General features: G+C 41.0%; 3 protein-coding genes across 3 annotated transcripts; 2 read left to right on the forward strand and 1 right to left on the reverse strand.

Moving 5' to 3' along the window:
* Positions 1 to 1,417: 1,417 nt before the first annotated feature.
* fmc1 (formation of mitochondrial complex V assembly factor 1) lies at positions 1,418 to 3,068 on the forward strand. The gene is made up of 2 exons (XM_085403271.1): positions 1,418 to 1,599; positions 2,577 to 3,068. The coding sequence occupies exons 1-2, from the start codon at positions 1,429 to 1,431 to the stop codon at positions 2,778 to 2,780; spliced, it is 375 nt and encodes a 124-aa protein (XP_085259397.1). The 5' UTR covers positions 1,418 to 1,428; the 3' UTR covers positions 2,781 to 3,068.
* A 1,926-nt stretch (positions 3,069 to 4,994) lies between these two features.
* On the forward strand, positions 4,995 to 12,406 carry LOC146671095 (heme-binding protein 1-like). Its single transcript, XM_085405122.1, has 4 exons — positions 4,995 to 5,383; positions 8,220 to 8,358; positions 10,046 to 10,226; positions 10,314 to 12,406. Exons 1-4 carry the CDS (start codon positions 5,306 to 5,308, stop codon positions 10,486 to 10,488), a joined length of 573 nt encoding a protein of 190 aa, XP_085261248.1. The 5' UTR covers positions 4,995 to 5,305; the 3' UTR covers positions 10,489 to 12,406.
* A 2,582-nt stretch (positions 12,407 to 14,988) lies between these two features.
* On the reverse strand, positions 14,989 to 19,153 carry wbp2nl (WBP2 N-terminal like). The gene is made up of 8 exons (XM_085403272.1): positions 18,998 to 19,153; positions 18,396 to 18,504; positions 18,139 to 18,277; positions 17,871 to 17,963; positions 17,432 to 17,632; positions 16,875 to 16,991; positions 16,327 to 16,403; positions 14,989 to 16,231 (listed from the first exon to the last, which is right to left on the reverse strand). The coding sequence occupies exons 1-8, from the start codon at positions 19,054 to 19,056 to the stop codon at positions 16,175 to 16,177; spliced, it is 852 nt and encodes a 283-aa protein (XP_085259398.1). The 5' UTR covers positions 19,057 to 19,153; the 3' UTR covers positions 14,989 to 16,174.
* Positions 19,154 to 20,060: the final 907 nt, after the last annotated feature.

Here is a 20,060-nt window from a genome sequence, read left to right on the forward strand (position 1 = left end):
CCATCCAGATGACAAAAAAAAGGAGGGGGTAATAGAAAAAGAAAAAAAGCAGCAGGCACAGACGTCCTTCTTTCTCTCAACTCTGGTCAGAAATCACACGCCACTCACACAGGTTAGACATTGTTGCAGTGGCAACGCACAGTATCACCAATATTGCTCAGCGGGAGGAAAGAAAGGCATTGGGGTTGCTGCTAGTCAAGCACTGCCTACCTCATGAGGAAGAATACTGAGCTGGAATTGCTCTGTCTCCCCTCTCCCGCCCATTCCTGCGAAAAAGATGGGAGGATGGGAGGTGGGCCCACTCACTGCATTAGTATTCATTGAAAGAGTGTGAGAGTGAGAGAGAGAGAGGGGGGAGAGAGACATGAGGAGGTGGAGGAGGAGGAGAGGGGGTGCCTTCCAACAAATGTCGAGGAACCAAACCGGTGTGTGAAACTGATAAGAGACTGGCTCCCCCTAGAGTCAATCATCAATACACGAGCAAGTAAACTGGAAGCACTGGGAGCGCCATGGGAACGTGCAGCACCCGTGACCTGACTTCAGGTCATCCAAACCTTTGATGTCAGAACCTGTGAGGACACGTTCTCTGCCTCAGTTTTGCAGCGTGCCTCCCAACGGCACGGCATTACTGTAATCCACTTACAGAACAGTTCAGTGCTCAGTCTTACAGATCAAATTTGCTTTTCTCTGAAAGGATTCCTGCGTGATGAAGCACCGTTATAGACCGATGGTGGACAAAAACATCAAAAGCCTTCTGGTCCATATTACCAAGTTATAGGTGAATAATTACCTTGCAATGAAGCTGGAGGTGGAATGCATGTGAAACAGGTTCAAAATGTGGCAGAGGTTTTTCTGTCAATAGGCCAGACTTAGATGGACATGTCAAGATCAGATCTGTGATGACCATTTACAGAGTTTCAGGTATCTGTGGAAATACAATAAAACACAGTGAACTCTATGTTTTCACTATATACAACAGAGCAATAGCCCTAACCAATGCAGATACCTGACCTGGTCTCTTTTTTTATCTGTGCATATGCTGTATATCTCATTTCTGTTATTTATTATGATTAATGCTTGCTTTTTCTTTAAGCACCGATGTGGGACAATTTCGTTATACTATTGTACACAGTGTGACAATAAAGAGCTAAAGTTGTGTTTATCCTCCAAGGTTCATAAAGAAAACACCGAGCAGTGCCGGACATAAGCTCGTCTCTCCATACCTACATATGTATTTTCTCATAGCAAGGCGACATTACCAACGTGCGTGTTTTAAATTCAGTCCAAGTTACCTTAAGCTGTTGCAGGGTAACAACCAGTGGCAAGGAGGAAACGACCACGCAGTCAACTTAGGAGGACTTAGGTGTAACTATATCGCCGCCTTGTGGTCGATATGTAACAGATCGACTGTGCGGTGTGTGATTTAGCATGCCTGGCTCCACTCCGCTACAATCACAACACAGGTCAAAGATGGCAGCGCTGTCATCGCCCCTGCGAGTGTGTCGTGGAATCCTGAAAGAATTGCGTGCAATTCAGGGACCGAGTTACAAAAAGTCACTAGCTTACAACTATGTTATGGACCAGTTTCGCAAGAATAAGGTAAGCATACCAGTAAATGCGCAAAGCCTGATGTTAGCTCAGTTGCTAACTACTGCTGCACTGGGCTCGCATGGCAGTCGTTGGCTAGCCTGATAACTATTGAATGAAAACGTTCCGTTTCGTTTTATTGGCGTTAAGAGGACATATTTAAGCAGTTTACAGCAGTGCTAACAGACCTGTTGCCTAACATGATGCTGAAAAGTGGTTGTTGTCTACTTGACACGTGCTTAAAAGCTGTAAGCAAGGTGAATGAAGCAGAAGGGCACGCAAACGTTAGCTAGCAGCTAATTAGCCTAAGGTGTCGCGTTTAAAATCATCAAAATCGTCGTTGATTCAAATTGTTAGTGTTTTTCACTCCATGGAAAACTCCAAGTTAAATATATTTGTGGGGATTTTTTTAAACCAAATGTATATCTACTGATATTCATATACTTTTGCATTTAAGTTAATTGGAACCAAAGCTGCTGAAACTACTCGCTTCATTAAAGCAGTCAGTCCAGACGACGTTATCTCCATCTAAGCGATTCTCTATCTATATTTAGCCGTACAGACATACACTGTGTATTATTAATGGTTGGGAGAGTGTGGCTTAACATGGGGCTTGAATCTGCAGTCACTGAAGCAAAACAGCTGGGAGGAACGCTTGTATGTCGTTTCGCATTTATCGTCCTTTAAAGGCATCCCAAGGCTTTATAATGTATAGCTGCTGGTCTGTGGGGACTAAACTAAACGCATATTGTCCATGCAGCTGTTAGAAATCCTGAAAGGGGGTGGGACACACACACAGACTGATGAAAGCATACCTGTTTATCATAAAGCGGCAATTTTCTATGCTGATTCCAGGGTACCTTCTACTTTATTCATCTGTATTTTCTTTATGGTAACTTTTTTTTTGTAAACAACACTAGACGAACAGTTTCTCTTATTATGTTATTGTTTATCATCCATTTGTTTCTTTTATATTCAACCTTTCACAGGTGACTGGAGAAAGGTACTGCCGTGCCAAGCAGGAAGCGCACCATGCCTCACACACATACCTGTGTTTACTAGCTTCCACTAGAAACCACCTGGTCCTGCACAATCTTTACCATGGCAAGGGAGAGCGCAGCCCAGAAGAGGTGGCTGGTCTCGTGGGGCTCAGGTTGCCCACCCAGCCAGGAGGCAAAGGCTGGGAGAAGTGAGGACACTGGACAAACAGTCTTTAAAATCTTAAGAGTCGTGTGTGTTTGACTCATCTGGACAGTCGAGCTCATGTAAATCAAACTCTTTGACAGGTTGGGAGTTATGTTATGTTATGTGAGCTTTCTGAGAGATTATTTTACCTGTGTTCAAAAGGTAGAAAAAATCAGTGTACTGTGAAAATGTAAGCTGCGGTTAAAATCTGATTTAATATATCGCCCCCACTACTAATCCACAGCTCTGTGTGTGTTTAAATGCAATGATTAAAAATAAATGTAAGTACATTTTTATTTTTGAGTTATTTCTATTAAAACAGGAATCATTTTGACACTTTTTCTGGAAGGATGTTTATACAATATAAATACATCATCAAACACGTTGTGTTATTTAAACTGTTAATTAAATAAGTCCTTTATTTTGATTTCATGTACTTAAGGAGCCGGTAAATACACTTCATCAGAAGCTGATCAGCTAGGATATTTAGCACACAATGTAAAATATGGCACGCTGATGAAGCTTACAGTGGACAGACTTTGCTAAGACTTATTTTACTCACTGTGTGTTATTTTACAAGTAACATAAATGTGTAGTTTTTTTAGTTTTAATCTGAGTGCATATTGTGTACTTTTTTTTAAACCAGTAACTAACCTCCCCCCTCTTTTTGAAACAATGGCTCAGCCTTATGTGGTTTCGAGGTATGCAGTGAATCCTGAATGTTGCAGATTTTAAAAAAAAATATTTAAGAGACTCAAAACTCCTAATCACTGCCTTATAGCCAATGAAAGTGCCCCTATAACACTTTTCCTTATTTTTTCTCATATGGGCACTAATGGACACTTCATTAGGTACACTTGTTGAACTGGATGTTAATGCAAATATCTAATCAGGCTGTCACATGGCAGCATATCAGTGCATGTAGGCATGGTGAAGATGGCTGAGCCCTCATTTCAATAAAAGGTGGTGGGAGTGCATGCAACAGTGCAAAAGTCTTTAGTCACCCTTTATTTTTCTAGGGAAATGGGAGTAGTAATTTATTGAAGCAAGTGCAAACACATAGAAATACAGTATATACAACAGAAATATCTTGTATGACCTTTATTCTTCAAGACAGCATGAACACTCTTGCAGTTTTCTTGTCATTTTTTAAGTAGTTCTCAGAAATAGTTCTCCAGGCTTACTGAATGACAAAGCTGACTTATGCCAAATTACGCAAAAACTAAACTGAAATTTGGCCCTGCAAGGTACTCGATGTTCAAATATTAAAGTCAGTAATATCTATGAGCCAAATGTTTTTTACTGAGGGCATTGACCGAGGCCTAGTATAAGATAATGATATGAACTGTGCATCATACTAAGCTACTGTTTGGAGTCCCAGAATAAAAACGTGGAGCTGAAAATAAGCAGGTTGACCTTCAAGTTAAATTAGGAGCTCTTTGAAACTGTCAGCAAGAGAATAATGAGTTAAATAGGCCTACACAAGACATCCCATGGACTCTCCCATTAATTTAGGTCCACAAACCGGGCGACATCGGATCTTTGCCCCTCTGTCAACAGTTCCCTCATACAGTACATCGTTTTTCTGGCTAGTTTTATCCATTCCACTTTTTCATAAATCCTATCCTTCCTGTTTCCCTTACTCTGCAGTCGTGACTAACATTGCCTTCAGTCTGAATTTAAATAGACAAACCCTAAAGCAAAGCTCAAACTCACAGTTGACACGGAGTAAGACGTGCACTCGTGTGCTGCCCCGAACTAACCCACGCGCACAGCCCAGCAATCAAGGTCCAATGCGTACTGACAAACCAAAGGCTTGTGTCAAAAAATTATACTGCACAGAAAGCCCCCCACAGTTTCAGGCTTCCTGGAACAGACAGAATGAGGGAGACCCTGGCACTGCAGGTCATTCTGCTTTTCCGTGGTGAGAGTTTGAGGAGATGGCGTTAATAATAATGCAGCATCTCACGGTTATGCAATTAAATGCATAATTGTATGTATGCGGGGGCAACCTGGTAGTTCGTGGAGTAATAAGTGGTAGAAAATTGGTGACATGTTGATAAATTGATTCTCCAATTAAATGAAGTTAACGATGGTAAATGAAAACTGGCGGTGATACAAGTGAGCGTCAAGCTTGTACGAGGAAAACCTGTGAGAGAGAGAGAGAAGAGGGCGGGGACAGTCAACTACTCAGAGCGGAGGATGTTTTTTTTTTTTTTAATCATTCCTTGGTTTGGAAAAGGAGGAAGCATCTCCAACTTCTGCCTCCGAAAAAAGAAAGAAAGAAAGAGTCATTTGTGAGTCTGTGCTCGCTGGAGCGTAGTGCGCGCTCTTCGCTGGAGGAGAGGAGCATCTGGATATTGCTGTGAGTTACCTCTTGCAGTTCAAGATTTTTCCAGGAGTTGGGGGACGACATTTAAAAAAAAAACTGCCATACTAGAGAGCAAGCTGTTTGCAACAAACAGAAAGGCGAGAGGGAGGAGAAACAGAACTAAAGGAGCGGAGAGAGGAGAGGTGACTTGGCCGAAGCGACATGTTTGGCATGTTTAAGAATTCACTCTTCGGAAACACCGAGGAGACGGAATATAAGCTGCTCAGCAGCGAGACGAAGGTAAGCAGCGTGTGTGCTCAGACAAAGCTTTCTCGTTCTCACATGCTTTGCTCCTGCGATTTCCTTCTTCTGAGTCTTTATCCTTGGCTTTACGCGCGTGTACAGTTACGATTACGCACAGCGATTCTGTCAGATTATAAATGTGCGAGTTTCCCTCCTCTGGTTCCATGAATATTTCACCTTTTACTTAATTCTGTGCAGGTCGTGTTATTAGACTTTCGTTTAAAATTAACACGGTGATTAGCCTGCTGCTGCAGGCCAAACAGCCTGACAGTGACCTATGAGGATGCATGCTGATCCACACCGTGGGGGGTAAAGTGTAAACCAGCCCCAGGTTCTCCTCCAACCAACAAGGCAGAAATAATTGAAGATGGTGACGCATAATCTTAAAACAAGAACATTCACAGGGGACTAAAATCGGAAAGACTGAGGGTTCATGTTCGGTGTGGCTCACTGTTTCTTTCCAATATGGCAGTGTGTGTGTGTGTGTGTGTGTGTGTGTGTGTGTGTGTGTGTGTGTGTGTGTGTGTGTGTGTAAAGACACAGTAACTGTCGCTGGGGTGGAAGAGGATGCTGATCAGAGCTGTATGAACTCTGATACGGATTGTAGGTTCTCTGATACACCAGCCATCCCTGCTGAGGAGAGTAACAAAGACTCAGCTCCACCATGCATAATGTGTTTGTTTTTATGTTTACTGTAACCACACCGTGGAAAAATAACCGCAAACTCACTGATGTGTTAATAACTAAGGCCTCGCGGCTGTTTCAAGGTTATTCTCTCAGGCTCTGTGTGCCCACCGCTATAAATGTGCATGCAGTCATCTACTATTGGTCTTGACGCGCATGTTTTAAAAGTATCTTTGTGTGTTCATCTCCTAAATAGCAGCTAACTTTTGGGAGAAAGACAAAGGCAGGCGGACAAACAGGATTTCCAGCCCAACTGACCAGACAGGCAGGGAATTAAATGACCCAAACGGACACAAGCAGAGTCAGATCTGTTCTGACAGCATACTTTACATCTGTTGTCAGAATCAGAAACTCAAAAACAGACAGTTGAAGCCAGCAGTATGTGCACACATAACAGTTTGTTTGTTTTTTTAGATTGGAAGCACTTCCACTAACATTTAATCTTGAATTACAACCTTATTTTAATGGAGACCTGTCAGAAATACAGGATTCTTGCTAGTGAGTGATCATTTGTATTAACTGTCCAATGTTCAGTGTATCACTACACTTAGAAAACAATCTGGAGGCTCATTAAATCTCTGTACTTGATTGATGTTTAAAAAGCAGGTGCTGAAATCAGAGCTTGTCACATGATCTGTGGAGCACCTGTGTGACTCTGACACCCAACACGCTTAATTAATTCTGACACAGAATACAGACAAGCGCACACACACACAGCAGAACATAGAGTATTGTTTCAAAATAAGATGAACTGACGGGCACTTTAGCAGTCAGTGCTGATAATAACTTCAGTGTGCTCGGTTCAGGCGCTGAATAATTATCACTGTATAAGCTGGCATCAGACAGCCGGTAAACACACACATGCACACAAAAAGAGATGCATGACAGACAAATTAATTGCACTACTTAACTGAAGTCAGGCTCTGCTTTCTTTGTGTGTCACCCATATGCAACATTAATGGCGGTCCCACTGACAAGCTATACAGGGCAAAAACCCTGTAATTACTATGCAGGAGCCCGGGTACTCGTCACAAGTTAAAGTTTCACAGTAACTCAGCGTTATCTTGCATGTGTAGAGGAATAAATATGGCTATAGGGTCCTCATAAGGCCACTCCAGAGGATTTCAGGTCCTCTGTGGGTTTTAAATAAGATTATGAGGATGAAAAGGTGTTGGTTACAAAGGTAAAGCAAAAGGAAATGTTTTTTAGCATCTGGGGATTTGATAGTAGACAAAGAATCACTAATTCAATTTGAAAGATGAAGATATTTGCATGATATTTTTAGATTTGAATGTCCCTCCAGGGTAGTGAAAACATGCTCAAGAAGCCCACATAGGACTGAGACTGTGCAGTGGAAACTGTGCCCCGAGCCTGTTTCCATTGTTGCTTTTCTTTGTCGCTGTTATCACGTTGAGATAAACACCTTATCTGCAAAATAAACGACATATTTCACAGAGGCCAGCAGGTTGAAGTCACTGCATATTATTCAAAAGAAGTGGATGACAACGATATAATGCAGTTAAATTTCAGTGCACGAACCTAATCTTACAAACGCAGAAGCATGTGCACAGTGTGACCGTGTCAGTGAGTGAAAAGCTGCTTTTGAAACCTGCATCACTCCATCAAAACCCATCCAAATTCCTGCTCCGCAGCATGGCTGAGTGACCGTGCTCCACATTAACCCCACTTAATCATATTTAATGTAAAACTGTTGCATCATATTAACGCTGTGAAAGAGAGCGCGCAGTGTGTGTGTTTTCTTTTTGCATGTGCTCTGTTATGTAAGACTGTGTGTCTCTTCCCCATTATTCTATGTAAGCCGACGGAGCCCTGCAGAGCAGAAGAAGAAATTAAATCAGTATAAATATGTTTCATCTGTATGTGCCCACTTTGGTCTCACACACACAGACACTGAACTCTCTGTGTGTAAATCTCGCTAGTTCAGGGCTTCTGTCCTTAGAAGCAGATTGTCAGCATCAGTGTGTCAGAGGTGAATCATATCTGGGCTTGACCTCTGCTGCTCCCATCCCCAGGATGAGAACAGTGGTGTTTGCGTGTGTGTGTACAGAACAGGAGGTCTGCATTCGTGCAGCAGTGACTGGCCTGCCGATGCCTTAAGACGTCCTCCAATTTCCTTTTTCTTCCCTAGGATGGAGTCAGCTTTGAGGTGCGACGGTATGATGCTGCTAAGTTTGCTGCTGTTTCCTCTGAGGGGCGAACCTTCGACCAAGTAACAGGAGAGCTAATGAGGAAGCTGCTCATGTATATTGGCGGAAGCAATGAACAAGGTAAACCAAGTGGAGAATAAATCCTTCAAGTGGATCATGTGCCACGTTCGCTGAGAATACCAAATTAAGTTTGAGCCAAGAAGACCTTCAGATACTTTCTTTCAGCTTTGCTGTCACCTTCCAAAACATATTTAGTGCCAATAAATAACAGCCATGAAGCACAAATTCACTGGACTAATCACTGCTGCCAAGTTGTAGTTTTCATAAGCGACAGACCATGATGATTTTTTGTTGAGTTGGTGGTCAATCCTGGAATTTATGAAAGAATAAAAATATTTTAAAAAGCTGCTTTTTTTTCAGTTGTCTAAAAATATGATTAATCATACTTTTTTCTGTTTTAAGATCTCCAGAAGCAAGTTTGAGCCAACTAAATTTTATTTATATAGTATAATTCAGCTCCCCTCAATGGGCCTAACATTGCAAGGTAAAACCCTTACAATGTTAACCTCCTAGGACCTGGCGTCCACATATGTGGACATCACTTTTTGGGTTGTCTAGACCAAAATACTAAATTTTGCTCTACGAGAGCCTGATATCCACTTACGAGGGCATCATATTACGGACGTCCTCATATGTGGATCTCATTTTTCTCAGAAACAAAAATCAAGTAAAAAATAAATCAGGTAATTCTTTGTTTTTACATTGATTAGGTCCCAATCAGCCCAAATAGCAAAGAGAAATTAAAAATGCATGCCATGAAAGAGTTGAAAAAGAGTTGAGAAAACAACAGAAATCAGACACAAGCATTTGGCAACAGTGGGAAGGAAAAACCCTGATTTAACAGGAAGAGAACACCAACAGAACCAGAGTGAGGGAAGGGAAGCAGCTGGGGGTGAGGGGAAAGAGCAGAGATCAAAGGAGGGCTTGAAGAGACAAGAAGTTAATGACATGCAGTAGTGGTGGTAAAAGCATTAGAAGTGAAAAGAAGATCTCAGTGCATCATGGGAAGTTCTCCAGCAGCCTTAGCCTATAGTAGAATAACTCATGGTTCAGGACCACCCGATCCACCTCCAACTATAACCTTTATCAAAAAGGCAGTTGTTTTGGCAGTTACTTTCAAACATTATCAACAGTAACTTTAATTTTAATGATCACTGAGATATTTAAAGAAAAATCCATGAATAGAATTACAAGTAAAATCTAAAAAGTGTGCCAGCTTTGCCTCAAAATATGTTTGTTTTCATTGCTGTTGTTAAATTCTGCAGTTGATTTCAATTCGGGATTCTTTGGATGCATCCAGCAAAAGAAAGTTGGCACTTTGAAGCACCCTAAAGCAATACAAATGAGCATAATGGAATCAACACATGGCTCAAACTTCAGGGCCAAACTTATCTTAAATAAACAGAATATTTTTACATAGAATTTAACTGGGTTGACTTTAGGTGACTCACAGATACAGATGTTCTCTGGTTCCCTGCTGTAGTTAAGGTAAATAGAAGTGCAGTGTGAAATAGGCATTTATTTCACTGTTGGAGGTATGATTTACATGTGCTGCTTTGCAGCGTCTCTGTTATTGCTATCAGTGTTGCATTTGCATAATTTTGTTACATAGTCCACAAAAAAAGTGCACAGTTCCTGCCCTTTAGATTTGGGTAATGCCGCTGCAGGGAGAGAGTTTCTCTGCTGTCTCTTCCATGTTCCTCCTATTTTTGAAATTCCCTTTCCGTCTCACACTTTAAATCATAAGGTGAGGCCATGGGTACAGCAGCTCCCATCATAATGACAGTGTACCCGCGAAACGATGGGGTTTTCTCTCGCCGCTTGGTGGTGGCCATCCGCATTCCCACCAGCTACCAGCAAGAACCCCCGACTCCCACCGACAGTGCCATCAGGATTGAAGAGAGGCCCGGCATGACCGTCTACGCTCTGTATGTGTCATTTAAAGTGGTTCTATTACTATTATTACTATTTGATGTGTATACAGCAAGTGCTTTGAAATCTTTTTCAATTTGCAGGCAGTTTGGAGGCTTCGCAGGGGAGAGCGAGTACAGAGCAGAGGCCCTGCGTTTGACACGTACCCTGGGCGAGACGGCCCCCTTTCAGCGCAAGCAGTACTTCTGCTGTAGCTATGACCCGCTCAGGCCTTACGGACGCAGAAATGAGGTTTGGTTCCTACAGGAGGAGCCATAGACGGTCAGATCTCGTGCTAAATTCTTTATTCATTTTCCTCACTTACAGTCATGTAACCCTAAAACTGAGTTTGGGTGTTTACAAAAAGGGACAACTTGGGATTCAGTGGAGTAGTAATTTTTTTCTCATTTCATGACATTTTCTCTAATTTAAAGTCATGAAACTGGCCTAAAGTGACCGAACGCTTCAGAACAACTATTTGGAGTTCTGCAAAGTATGTTCAGCAATTTAATATAAAATAAATTCCATGAGTTCAAACAGCATCCACACTGCTGCTCAGATGTTTGGGGTTGATTTGGATTCATCTAAGGCGCCATGCAAGCAAACAAAAATGTCCTATATGACAATTAATGATTAATGAAATCGTGCATTATTTATGACTTTCAGTGGAACATCTATCTAGACCTATGGTGGTCAGTGTTCTGCAACCATCCATTAGCACATTTTGTTCTTTAAGTGATAATCAGGAAAAACTCGTTTTGTTTCACAGTTCAATTGCAAGTGCTGATTCAAGAATCAACAGCATTTGAGTGCTCGTTTCTTTTAAAAAAAAAAGGTTCTTCAAGCAGGAAACCAACAAAACCAAAGATTGCATAAAAAGGTGTGTGCTACTTCCTTAACAGAACAGAGCAATGTGGTTTTAACTGGAGCAGTAAGAGAAGTGGAAGGCTCTGGTAAACAGCTGAGAAAGAGGCCCGCGGTGCCTGCAGTCTGACAAACAGATGCCTCCAAAGTCCTCAGCTGGACAGTTTCATTAAGTGATTTTTTTTTTTTTTTTTTTTTTAAACAGATGAATCCAAAACAACTTTATTGATCTTCATCGATTCTCTAATCAAAGAGGAGTTCTGATGATGATGATGGCTGCTGAAAATGGGCCTCTGTGTCTCTACACAGATATTGCATTAAAAATCATTAAGCACATTGAAAATAGACAGAAAACATAAAACCGAAGTGTTTTTCTTAACAAAAATTTCCTAATGATCACCAAACATTTTCTCCAAGATGGGGAGGGTACACTCACTGTCCACTTTATCAGATCTGTTCAACAGATTGCTGGTGCAAATATCTAATCAGCCAATCACATGGGAGCAACCTTAGTAGAATTGTGCATCCCCATTGGCCTCCACCATCATCAGATGTCAATCCAACAGTCTTTGGGATGAGGTAGAACAAAAGATTCACATCATGGATGTCAGGCCAGCAAATCTGCAGCAGCTGTGTGATGCTGTCGTGTCATTATGGACCAAAATCTCAGAGGAACGTTTCCAGCGCCTCGTTTAATCAATTGAGTGCAAAAGGAAATCTAAGCTGGTAGTCGGGCGTAGCAGTGAGTGTAGATCTAAAAGAAATTACTGTTAAATAAATTGGAAAGTTACTGGGATTTTTTTTTTATAGGCATAAGACTGGATGATCAAATCTAAATCCAAACAAATCAGTCTCGTCGTTTCCTTTTGGATTTCTGTGTTTGTCCTTGAAGGTATATAAAGTCTCAGTAGCGCTCCCGTCTCCATGAGTACACATGCTCCACACGTTCATGCTAGTTTACAACTTAGCGATGACTACAAAGAAATGTATAGCATTATTTAACGTACATGGTAGTAAAAACCACACATCCTTTTCCTGAGTAAGGAACTGGAAAAAACAGGAGTTGAGCCATAAAGTAGAATTAATGTTCAGTCTCTGTGAGTGAAACCTAGATACATAGCCACTGGTGTCGATCTAAACTCTGTGATTATGCATTGGTCCTGAAAGCATTTGTGTGTAGTAAATATGTTGTTTTATTGCAGTGCATGATAATGCAATCATTACTTATTAAGATATTTAAACTGTGTTATGTGTACAGTGTGATTCTGTGATAAAACTGACCATATTGTTCAGATTTGACAGTGTTTAATAATCTAATAAATATATTATTTAATTAGAGTGTGGATTATTCTTATTGTCCATCATTCCATCATTTGTAAGAGTCAAAGGGTATGTGAACAACTTCCTAAGAAGACCAGCAACGCTGTGTGACTTCACCAGTCTCACATCACTATGTTGCTTGGTGGGCATTTCTTTATGCACAACTGAGGTCCCAACACAGCTTTTCAATAAAGGCTCGCCTTGACTTGGCCACTGCTTTTCTTTTTCAGCCTTTCTGTTGTAGATTTGCTGATGTGCTTGGGATCATCACTCTGTTGAATGACCTGGTTTGGGCCAAGCTTTAGCTGTCGGACAGACGGAGTCACAATTGACTTTAGGATACTTTACAGAGTTGGTGTGTCTGTGAAGGTTCTCAGTCATCCAGGTCATCGTAGTCTAAGGAGCTTGGAAAGCAAAGCATGTGGACCTCTTTGAGTTGCTTGAAGAAGTTTCACCTCTCATCCGAGAAGCTTCTTCAGTTCTAAGGGTCAATGGTGGAGAGTCCCAGATTTAAACCCAGTGGGAGTTTCCCCCCCAAAGAGGGACAAAGGACCTGAAGAAGCTTCTCGGATGAGAGGTGAAACGTCTTCAAGCAACTCAAAGAAGTCCACACGCTTTGCTTTCCAAGCTCCTTAGACTAGAGTTGGTGGTCGACTCAGTGACTGTAAGGTGCCCAGGTCGGTGGCCGTAAAACAAGCCCAAACCATGGCACCTCCACCACCACGTTTGACGGTTGGTATGAAGTGTTTTTGCTAATATGCTGCGTTTGGTTTTTTATCAAACACAAACTTGCTGATTATAAGTTAATCAAATCCAGTTGATTAGCGGCACTATAACTATTAAATGGAAGCAGTAAGGTGTGTTCACACGCAGGTTTTTACATACTGCTTCTGCATTCTGGCTTAACTGTATGTTAAATACAGGGAGTGCAGAATTATTAGGCAAGTTGTATTTTTGAGGAATAATTTTATTATTGAACAACAACCATGTTCTCAATTAACCCAAAAAACTCATTAATATCAAAGCTGAATGTTTGTGAAAGTAGTTTTTAGTTTGTTTTTAGTTTTAGCTATTTTAGGGGGATATCTGTGTGTGCAGGTGACTATTACTGTGCATAATTATTAGGCAACTTAACAAAAAACAAATATATACCCATTTCAATTATTTATTTTTACCAGTGAAACCAATATAACATCTCCACATTCACAAATATGCATTTCTGCCATACAAAAACAAATCAGCGACCAATATAGCCACCTTTCTTTGCAAGGACACTCAAAAGCCTGCCATCCATGGATTCTGTCAGTGTTTTGATCTGTTCACCATCAACATTGCGTGCAGCAGCAACCACAGCCTCCCAGACACTGTTCAGAGAGGTGTACTGTTTTCCCTCCTTGTAAATCTCACATTTGATGATGGACCACAGGTTCTCAATGGGGTTCAGATCAGGTGAACAAGGTGGCCATGTCATTAGTTTTTCTTCTTTTATACCCTTTCTTGCCAGCCACGCTGTGGAGTACTTGGACGCGTGTGATGGAGCATTGTCCTGCATGAAAATCATGTTTTTCTTGAAGGATGCAGACTTCTTCCTGTACCACTGCTTGAAGAAGGTGTCTTCCAGAAACTGGCAGTAGGACTGGGAGTTGAGCTTGACTCCATCCTCAACCCGAAAAGGCCCCACAAGCTCATCTTTGATGATACCAGCCCAAACCAGTACTCCACCTCCACCTTGCTGGCGTCTGAGTCGGACTGGAGCTCTCTGGCCTTTACCAATCCAGCCACGGGCCCATCCATCTGGCCCATCAAGACTCACTCTCATTTCATCAGTCCATAAAACCTTAGAAAAATCAGTCTTGAGATATTTCTTGGCCCAGTCTTGACGTTTCAGCTTGTGTGTCTTGTTCAGTGGTGGTCGTCTTTCAGCCTTTCTTACCTTGGCCATGTCTCTGAGTATTGCACACCTTGTGCTTTTGGGCACTCCAGTGATGTTGCAGCTCTGAAATATGGCCAAACTGGTGGCAAGTGGCATCTTGGCAGCTGCACGCTTGACTTTTCTCAGTTCATGGGCAGTTATTTTGCGCCTTGGTTTTTCCACACGCTTCTTGCGACCCTGTTGACTATTTTGAATGAAACGCTTGATTGTTCGATGATCACGCTTCAGAAGCTTTGCAATTTTGAGACTGCTGCATCCCTCTGCAAGATATCTCACTATTTTTGACTTTTCTGAGCCTGTCAAGTCCTTCTTTTGACCCATTTTGCCAAAGGAAAGGACGTTGCCTAATAATTATGCACACCTGATATAGGGTGTTGATGTCATTAGACCACACCCCTTCTCATTACAGAGATGCACATCACCTGATATGCTTAATTGGTAGTAGGCTTTCGAGCCTATACAGCCTGGAGTAAGACAACATGCATGAAGAGGATGATGTGGACAAAATACTCATTTGCCTAATAATTCTGCACTCCCTGTAAAAAATGATACTCTGTAAAATTTATTTTTGTTTGTCTGAGGCTCTATTTGATTTAAGATCTATGACATAAACATGGCATAAATAACTGACAGTTTATAAATGACTGAAGACAAAAATGGGGGAAATTTAATAATTGACATTTATTAGATTTTTGACAAATTCAGCAAAAAGAATAAGAAAAGAGATGTTAATATACAGGCATTTGATTAAATCTACCTAAAAAAAAACAAAAACCTCTAACCACCACAACTATGCGCAAAAAGACCTTCAAACGGGTGCTAAATGATGCACACTGAGCAGAATCAGGGATAACAGTCTGCACTCAGAAGCTTCACCTGCAGGCAAAATACTGGTGAGCCTTAATAAATCAGTGTAACCTGTAACCTCACACTAGGTTAATTACTGAAGGAGAAGAGCTCTGGTTTCAGCTTGGCTCTGCATACAGCAACACAACAGAAGCTCAGAGTACAGCACAAGGTCATTCAGATAACCCCGCAGGTGACCTGTAACGCCGTTATGCAAGGCTGAAATATTGCACATACACAGACTCGTTTCATAAGAAATCTTTCTGAACATTACGCAACTCTTTTTGATAACCACCCTGTAAAGATACTCAATTAGAACTGGGAGTTTAAGGTCATACCATGAATGAAGTTACTTAGATTGAGTACAGGATCATACTGGTCACCAGTCTGCGTGTCTGTGCGAGCCATAGTATGAGAATCAGTCAGTTATTGTGTCGCTGAACATAAATGAACACAGTTCTGGTTTTTTTATGTGGAAAATGACTACAAAGCTATAATGGGGAAACACAATGCACTTGCAATCATACATAACTGTTCTTAGTAGAAGCTGATATTATTAATAATTACATGAACTGCAATCAATAAACGGCTACAAAATGTTTTGGTAACAAATCTGTCTTTAAAAATACATTCTCCAAATCCTCCCCCCCCCCCCTTTCCAGCTGGGACACTGCACGAGTCCCTGCGTAGGTGCTGAAGAATCAGACAGAAAAAAATGAATCCCAACTGTTGCTTTACAAGTTGTCCACCATTTAAATGACTTGATGTAATATGGAAAACACTAAAACGTCATTAGCTGTTCCATTTATAGTCCTTCCCAAAAAAATTAAAAAAAACAATCTCTCATTGGGAAATTTTAATTGACATCTTTTTAACCGCTATATTAATTGCATTACCTTATTGCAGTCTACAAAAAGAAAAAAGAAAAACCTCACTTTAGAATTTATTTAGGATACAGAGGATGCGAGAGAGGAGTGTCTTGGAAGTGACGTTGCCCACGTTTCAGTTGTTTTTCTTTTCAGGGAAGTTTGAAGAAGGTGCGTATGGTGGAGGTCGCTCCTGCACGCAAACCCAGAAGATGGTTTAATATGATTAAAATGCCATTAAAGAAGAGGTCACATGTTGCTGAGGTAAAGACATCCAAAGCAGCTTACCATGGGCATGTAGACATTGTGTGGATTGCTGGGATTGTAATATGCGCTGCCTGCTGCTTCAGCCGCCTTGGCGTTACCTGTGCATAAAATGGCAAAAAACAGGGAGATGAAGACTGAGTAATGACCGCAGAACATACTCTAGAACAGTTCCTAACACTGTAATGAGAAAAGATGCACAGAAGAATGCTTTAGTAGTCACATGAAGCGCAACTGAAAACTTCTAAGATCCTCAAACTTAGAAAAATCTATTGGCACAAGGTGATGAAGCACAGACTGATGCACAGAAGGTGACGCTGTTTTTAACCGAAAATCCCCAAAGTTGCTAGAAAAACAACAACATGAGGGCGAGAAGACTGTTTTATTCCTTGACATTTTTATCTGTAGAGAAGGAGACATCAGCACCCCCCTTTTTTCTTTTTTAATGGCGTGCTTTGAAGTGATTCATGTTGAGGCAGACAGATCCGATCTGACAAGTGCAGTGGCACAGAGGAAGAAAAAAAAAAAAAAAATAGGGAGTGAGTGAAAAAAGGAGAGTGAGAGAAACAGACCTGGAGGTGGTTGTGGTGGTGGTGCTGTCCAGTTCTGAGAGGGTGCAGCCCAGTTTTGTGGTGGCCCAGGGTACGGGGGAGGAGGGGCCATGTAGTCAAAACCAGATGGGTACATTCCTGGAACACAGATGGCCAACAGAATTTTTATTATTTTTTTAAAGATGCAGTTTGAAGGTCACAGGGGGTTGCAGCCTGTTTGTACAATTATTTACACAATAAAAAAGATAAAGAAAAAAAACAGGACACTGACAGAGAGAGAGGGACAGCATGATTTGCGCCTCGAGGGTGCACATTTTTAACTTATGTGCAAAGAGACAAAAAAAAAAGTGCGCTTACATACAAATGCAAGAAAACAAGGCTACAAACTATAAGCACTTTTATTGATTATGAGGAAGAAAGGAAAAAAGTGAAAGAAATCTACAAAATAAAATGCAGAACCTGGAGTTACAACTGCGCTGACTATAAGCTAGATTTTAAAAATCACTACTTATGTTGCCGCCGGTCTTCAGTTGAATCAGACGTTTAAAAATAGACCTACAGACAGCGAGACTGTGTACCTGCAGCAGCAGGTGGTGGATAAGAGTAGGGCATGTTCCCAGCAGCAGGGGGAGGCCCCTGGTAGAAGCCATTCTGCTGGGGAGGTGGTGGGTAGGGATAGCCCTGAGGAGCAGGTGGAGGTTGGCCATAGCCATTCATCATACCAGGTGAAGGGTAACCGTAGGCAGCAGCTCCATTCTGCACCGGAGCGCCACGAGAAGCTGGAGCACAGAAAGAATAAAAGTGACTTTCCAAAGACTCCAGAAGACACAGAGTTATCTGTATCGTAATGTCCTTTATTTCTATAAAGCGTTTAATCTTTAAAGTTTTTGTTTTTTTACTGCAACTGTACCATGTTTTTAATATAGTAGGACTGCTACTTTGGTAAAGGGTTTAGCTACCTTAACACGTGTTTCCTGGTTATAAAGAAAAGGTACTGAATTAAAATGGCATACGAACCATTTGTGGCCAGTTTGAAGAGGTGCTGTCCCAACTCTATGGCTCCTCCACTGGGGAATGACATCTTGAAATGTGCCTGACCCTCCCAGCCACCTGATTAAAAAGTCAATTCCCTTTAGAGTAAATACAGAAAGCTGCCTTTTTTAAGCAAAGTAAAGTTCTGAAACTAATACACCACAGTTTTCACTAATATGGGTTCATATGAGATTGTTTTAGAGACAGACAATCAAATGATAGTGACTAAGTGTAAAAGCAAAAGGCTTCCTACCACCGGGCTCAGCAGACACTGTCCCTTTAATGTAGTTGGCTGCAAAGACTGGCTGCTCAATGCTGCAGCCCTTCATCAGGTAATAGGGGAACATGGCTGAACCCAGGCAGTCCTTGGTGTTACTGGATACAAACACCAACTGAGCCGGTGAACAAGAGATGAGGCAAAAAGATGAGTTACATAAGGATACATGAGCACATGAAAAGCAGCCGTAAACATCACAGGAATCTTTTGTTTATTGATAATTTGGGTAGTACCCTGTATGGTGTGAGGTACACCGTGCCCTTCTTGGTCCCCTTCAGCAGATCTGTCTTGCAGGTGACATCACTGAATGACAGCTCCACATTCTTGCACTCCCTTAAAACACTGGATAAAGACGAGGCAAATGAAAATTAGGTCACTGCTTACAGTAACTATAAAGGAGCTAAAAAGTACGCTAACATGTAGAAATTGTATTTCGCAGCAGCTAGAAAAAAAATTGCTTTACGAAACATGCAATGGGAAGACATTTGTGTTTTACAAGATTTCAACATCCTGACAAAAAATGCTGCCAAAACTTCCTGTTTGGATAGTCCGCTAACGCATCTTGCTTAAACCACATTATGCAACGATTTTAAAGTAAGGCCATTAAATGTCTCGCCGTTAAAAGAGCACACAAAATACACAACGCCCTGAAATATACAGTAAACAATAAAACAGCTAATGCTAACATTACCTAGGCCAGCTAGCTGGAGGCTAGCAGTTGGATAGCATTGAGTTGACTACGCATTGGAAAGTAAAAGGTAAACAAGCCGAAAACAGAGGCGACAGTTGGCTAGTTAATACAATTAAACACCCTGACACTAGGTAATACCCTCACCTCTCTCCGTTGTTTATCAACACGTTGCCGTTATGCGTATGATTTCGATTCAAAGCCATGTTTACGAGCCGTCCTACGCTCTCCTGTTGCCTATGCTTAATGCTAAAGCCAGTCTATCAGCCTGACGGGAATCACCCAGAAACGTCACGAGCCTTACGTCACCACGCCGTCTGACAACTCGTGACCTGCCGTGGGACTGTAAACAATATCCACACGATCAAACAGAAGAAGTGTCTCACACGATCCCAGTAAAAGTTAGAAATATTCAGAATGGTTTCTGAATAAAAGTGTGTTTACGCTGGATTGTTATTCCCAACGTATTTTCCCCGCCACCCATCCGTTTTGGATAGGTGTAACATTTTTTTTCTAATAATGTAAATTATAAATAATCAAATAAATTTGACGATGAAATGAATAATTTGATTCCAAGTTATCACAGTCTTTTTCCGTCAAGTTTTAATATATTTTATCTTATTTTATTTATTAATTCCTTTACTAAGAAATTCCTTTATTTATTTATTTAATTATTTATTTTCTTACTTAGTTTCAGTTAATTTTCAGACTGGATTTGTTCGTATTCATTTAGTTTTATCTCTGAAAATCCACTGGGTTTTTTGTTTGTTTGTTTTTTTATTTGTCTTGTTTTGTTTTGTTGGTTTGGTTTTTGTTGTTGTTCCTATCCGTTATCATTTACTAATTCTTTGCTAGCTCATCGGGGAGGGGGGGTGCTTTGGTTGTTATTTTTTTGCTAACGTGTAGTTTTTAATTCACCTATTTTTCCACTCCTTTTACTTTTTAGTGTAATTTAATGTAGGAATTCTGTAGATAAAATAGAATAATATTACAGAGTTAATAATTAGCTATTGTTTGAATGTTACATATACAAACAAGTGAATCAAGCCAACTGTTCATCATTTTATTGATAATTTGAAATAATATAGTTACATATTATGATGGGTGTTTCCGGGATATTATACAAGGTAAAGCACAGATGGAGAAACTCGTGAGCTGCCCTGCTCCCTCATATAGATGTATTACAACATGAAGTACTGCCGCTATTTAA

The sequence above is a fragment of the Rhamphochromis longiceps genome, linkage group LG4 (assembly GCF_057381845.1).
Source record: "Rhamphochromis longiceps isolate RC_006_pf linkage group LG4, R_longiceps_female_GT1.1, whole genome shotgun sequence".
NCBI classification, from domain to species: domain Eukaryota; kingdom Metazoa; phylum Chordata; class Actinopteri; order Cichliformes; family Cichlidae; genus Rhamphochromis; species Rhamphochromis longiceps.

Bases quoted from the DNA above. Each gene is read 5' to 3' on its own strand.
- fmc1 (XM_085403271.1), top strand. From the start codon at position 1,429: ATGCCTGGCTCCACTCCGCTACAATCACAACACAGGTCAAAGATGGCA. The intron at 1,600-2,576 runs GTAAGCATACCA...AACCTTTCACAG, and splicing joins ACCAGTTTCGCAAGAATAAG to GTGACTGGAGAAAGGTACTG.
- LOC146671095 (XM_085405122.1), top strand. From the start codon at position 5,306: ATGTTTGGCATGTTTAAGAATTCACTCTTCGGAAACACCGAGGAGACG. The intron at 8,359-10,045 runs GTAAACCAAGTG...TTAAATCATAAG, and splicing joins TGGCGGAAGCAATGAACAAG to GTGAGGCCATGGGTACAGCA. The intron at 10,227-10,313 runs GTATGTGTCATT...TTCAATTTGCAG, and splicing joins GGCATGACCGTCTACGCTCT to GCAGTTTGGAGGCTTCGCAG.
- wbp2nl (XM_085403272.1), bottom strand. From the start codon at position 19,056: ATGGCTTTGAATCGAAATCATACGCATAACGGCAACGTGTTGATAAAC. The intron at 17,633-17,870 runs GTTCGTATGCCA...TCTGTGCTCCAG, and splicing joins CTTCAAACTGGCCACAAATG to CTTCTCGTGGCGCTCCGGTG. The intron at 16,992-17,431 runs GTACACAGTCTC...TCTGTGTTCCAG, and splicing joins TCCACCACCTGCTGCTGCAG to GAATGTACCCATCTGGTTTT.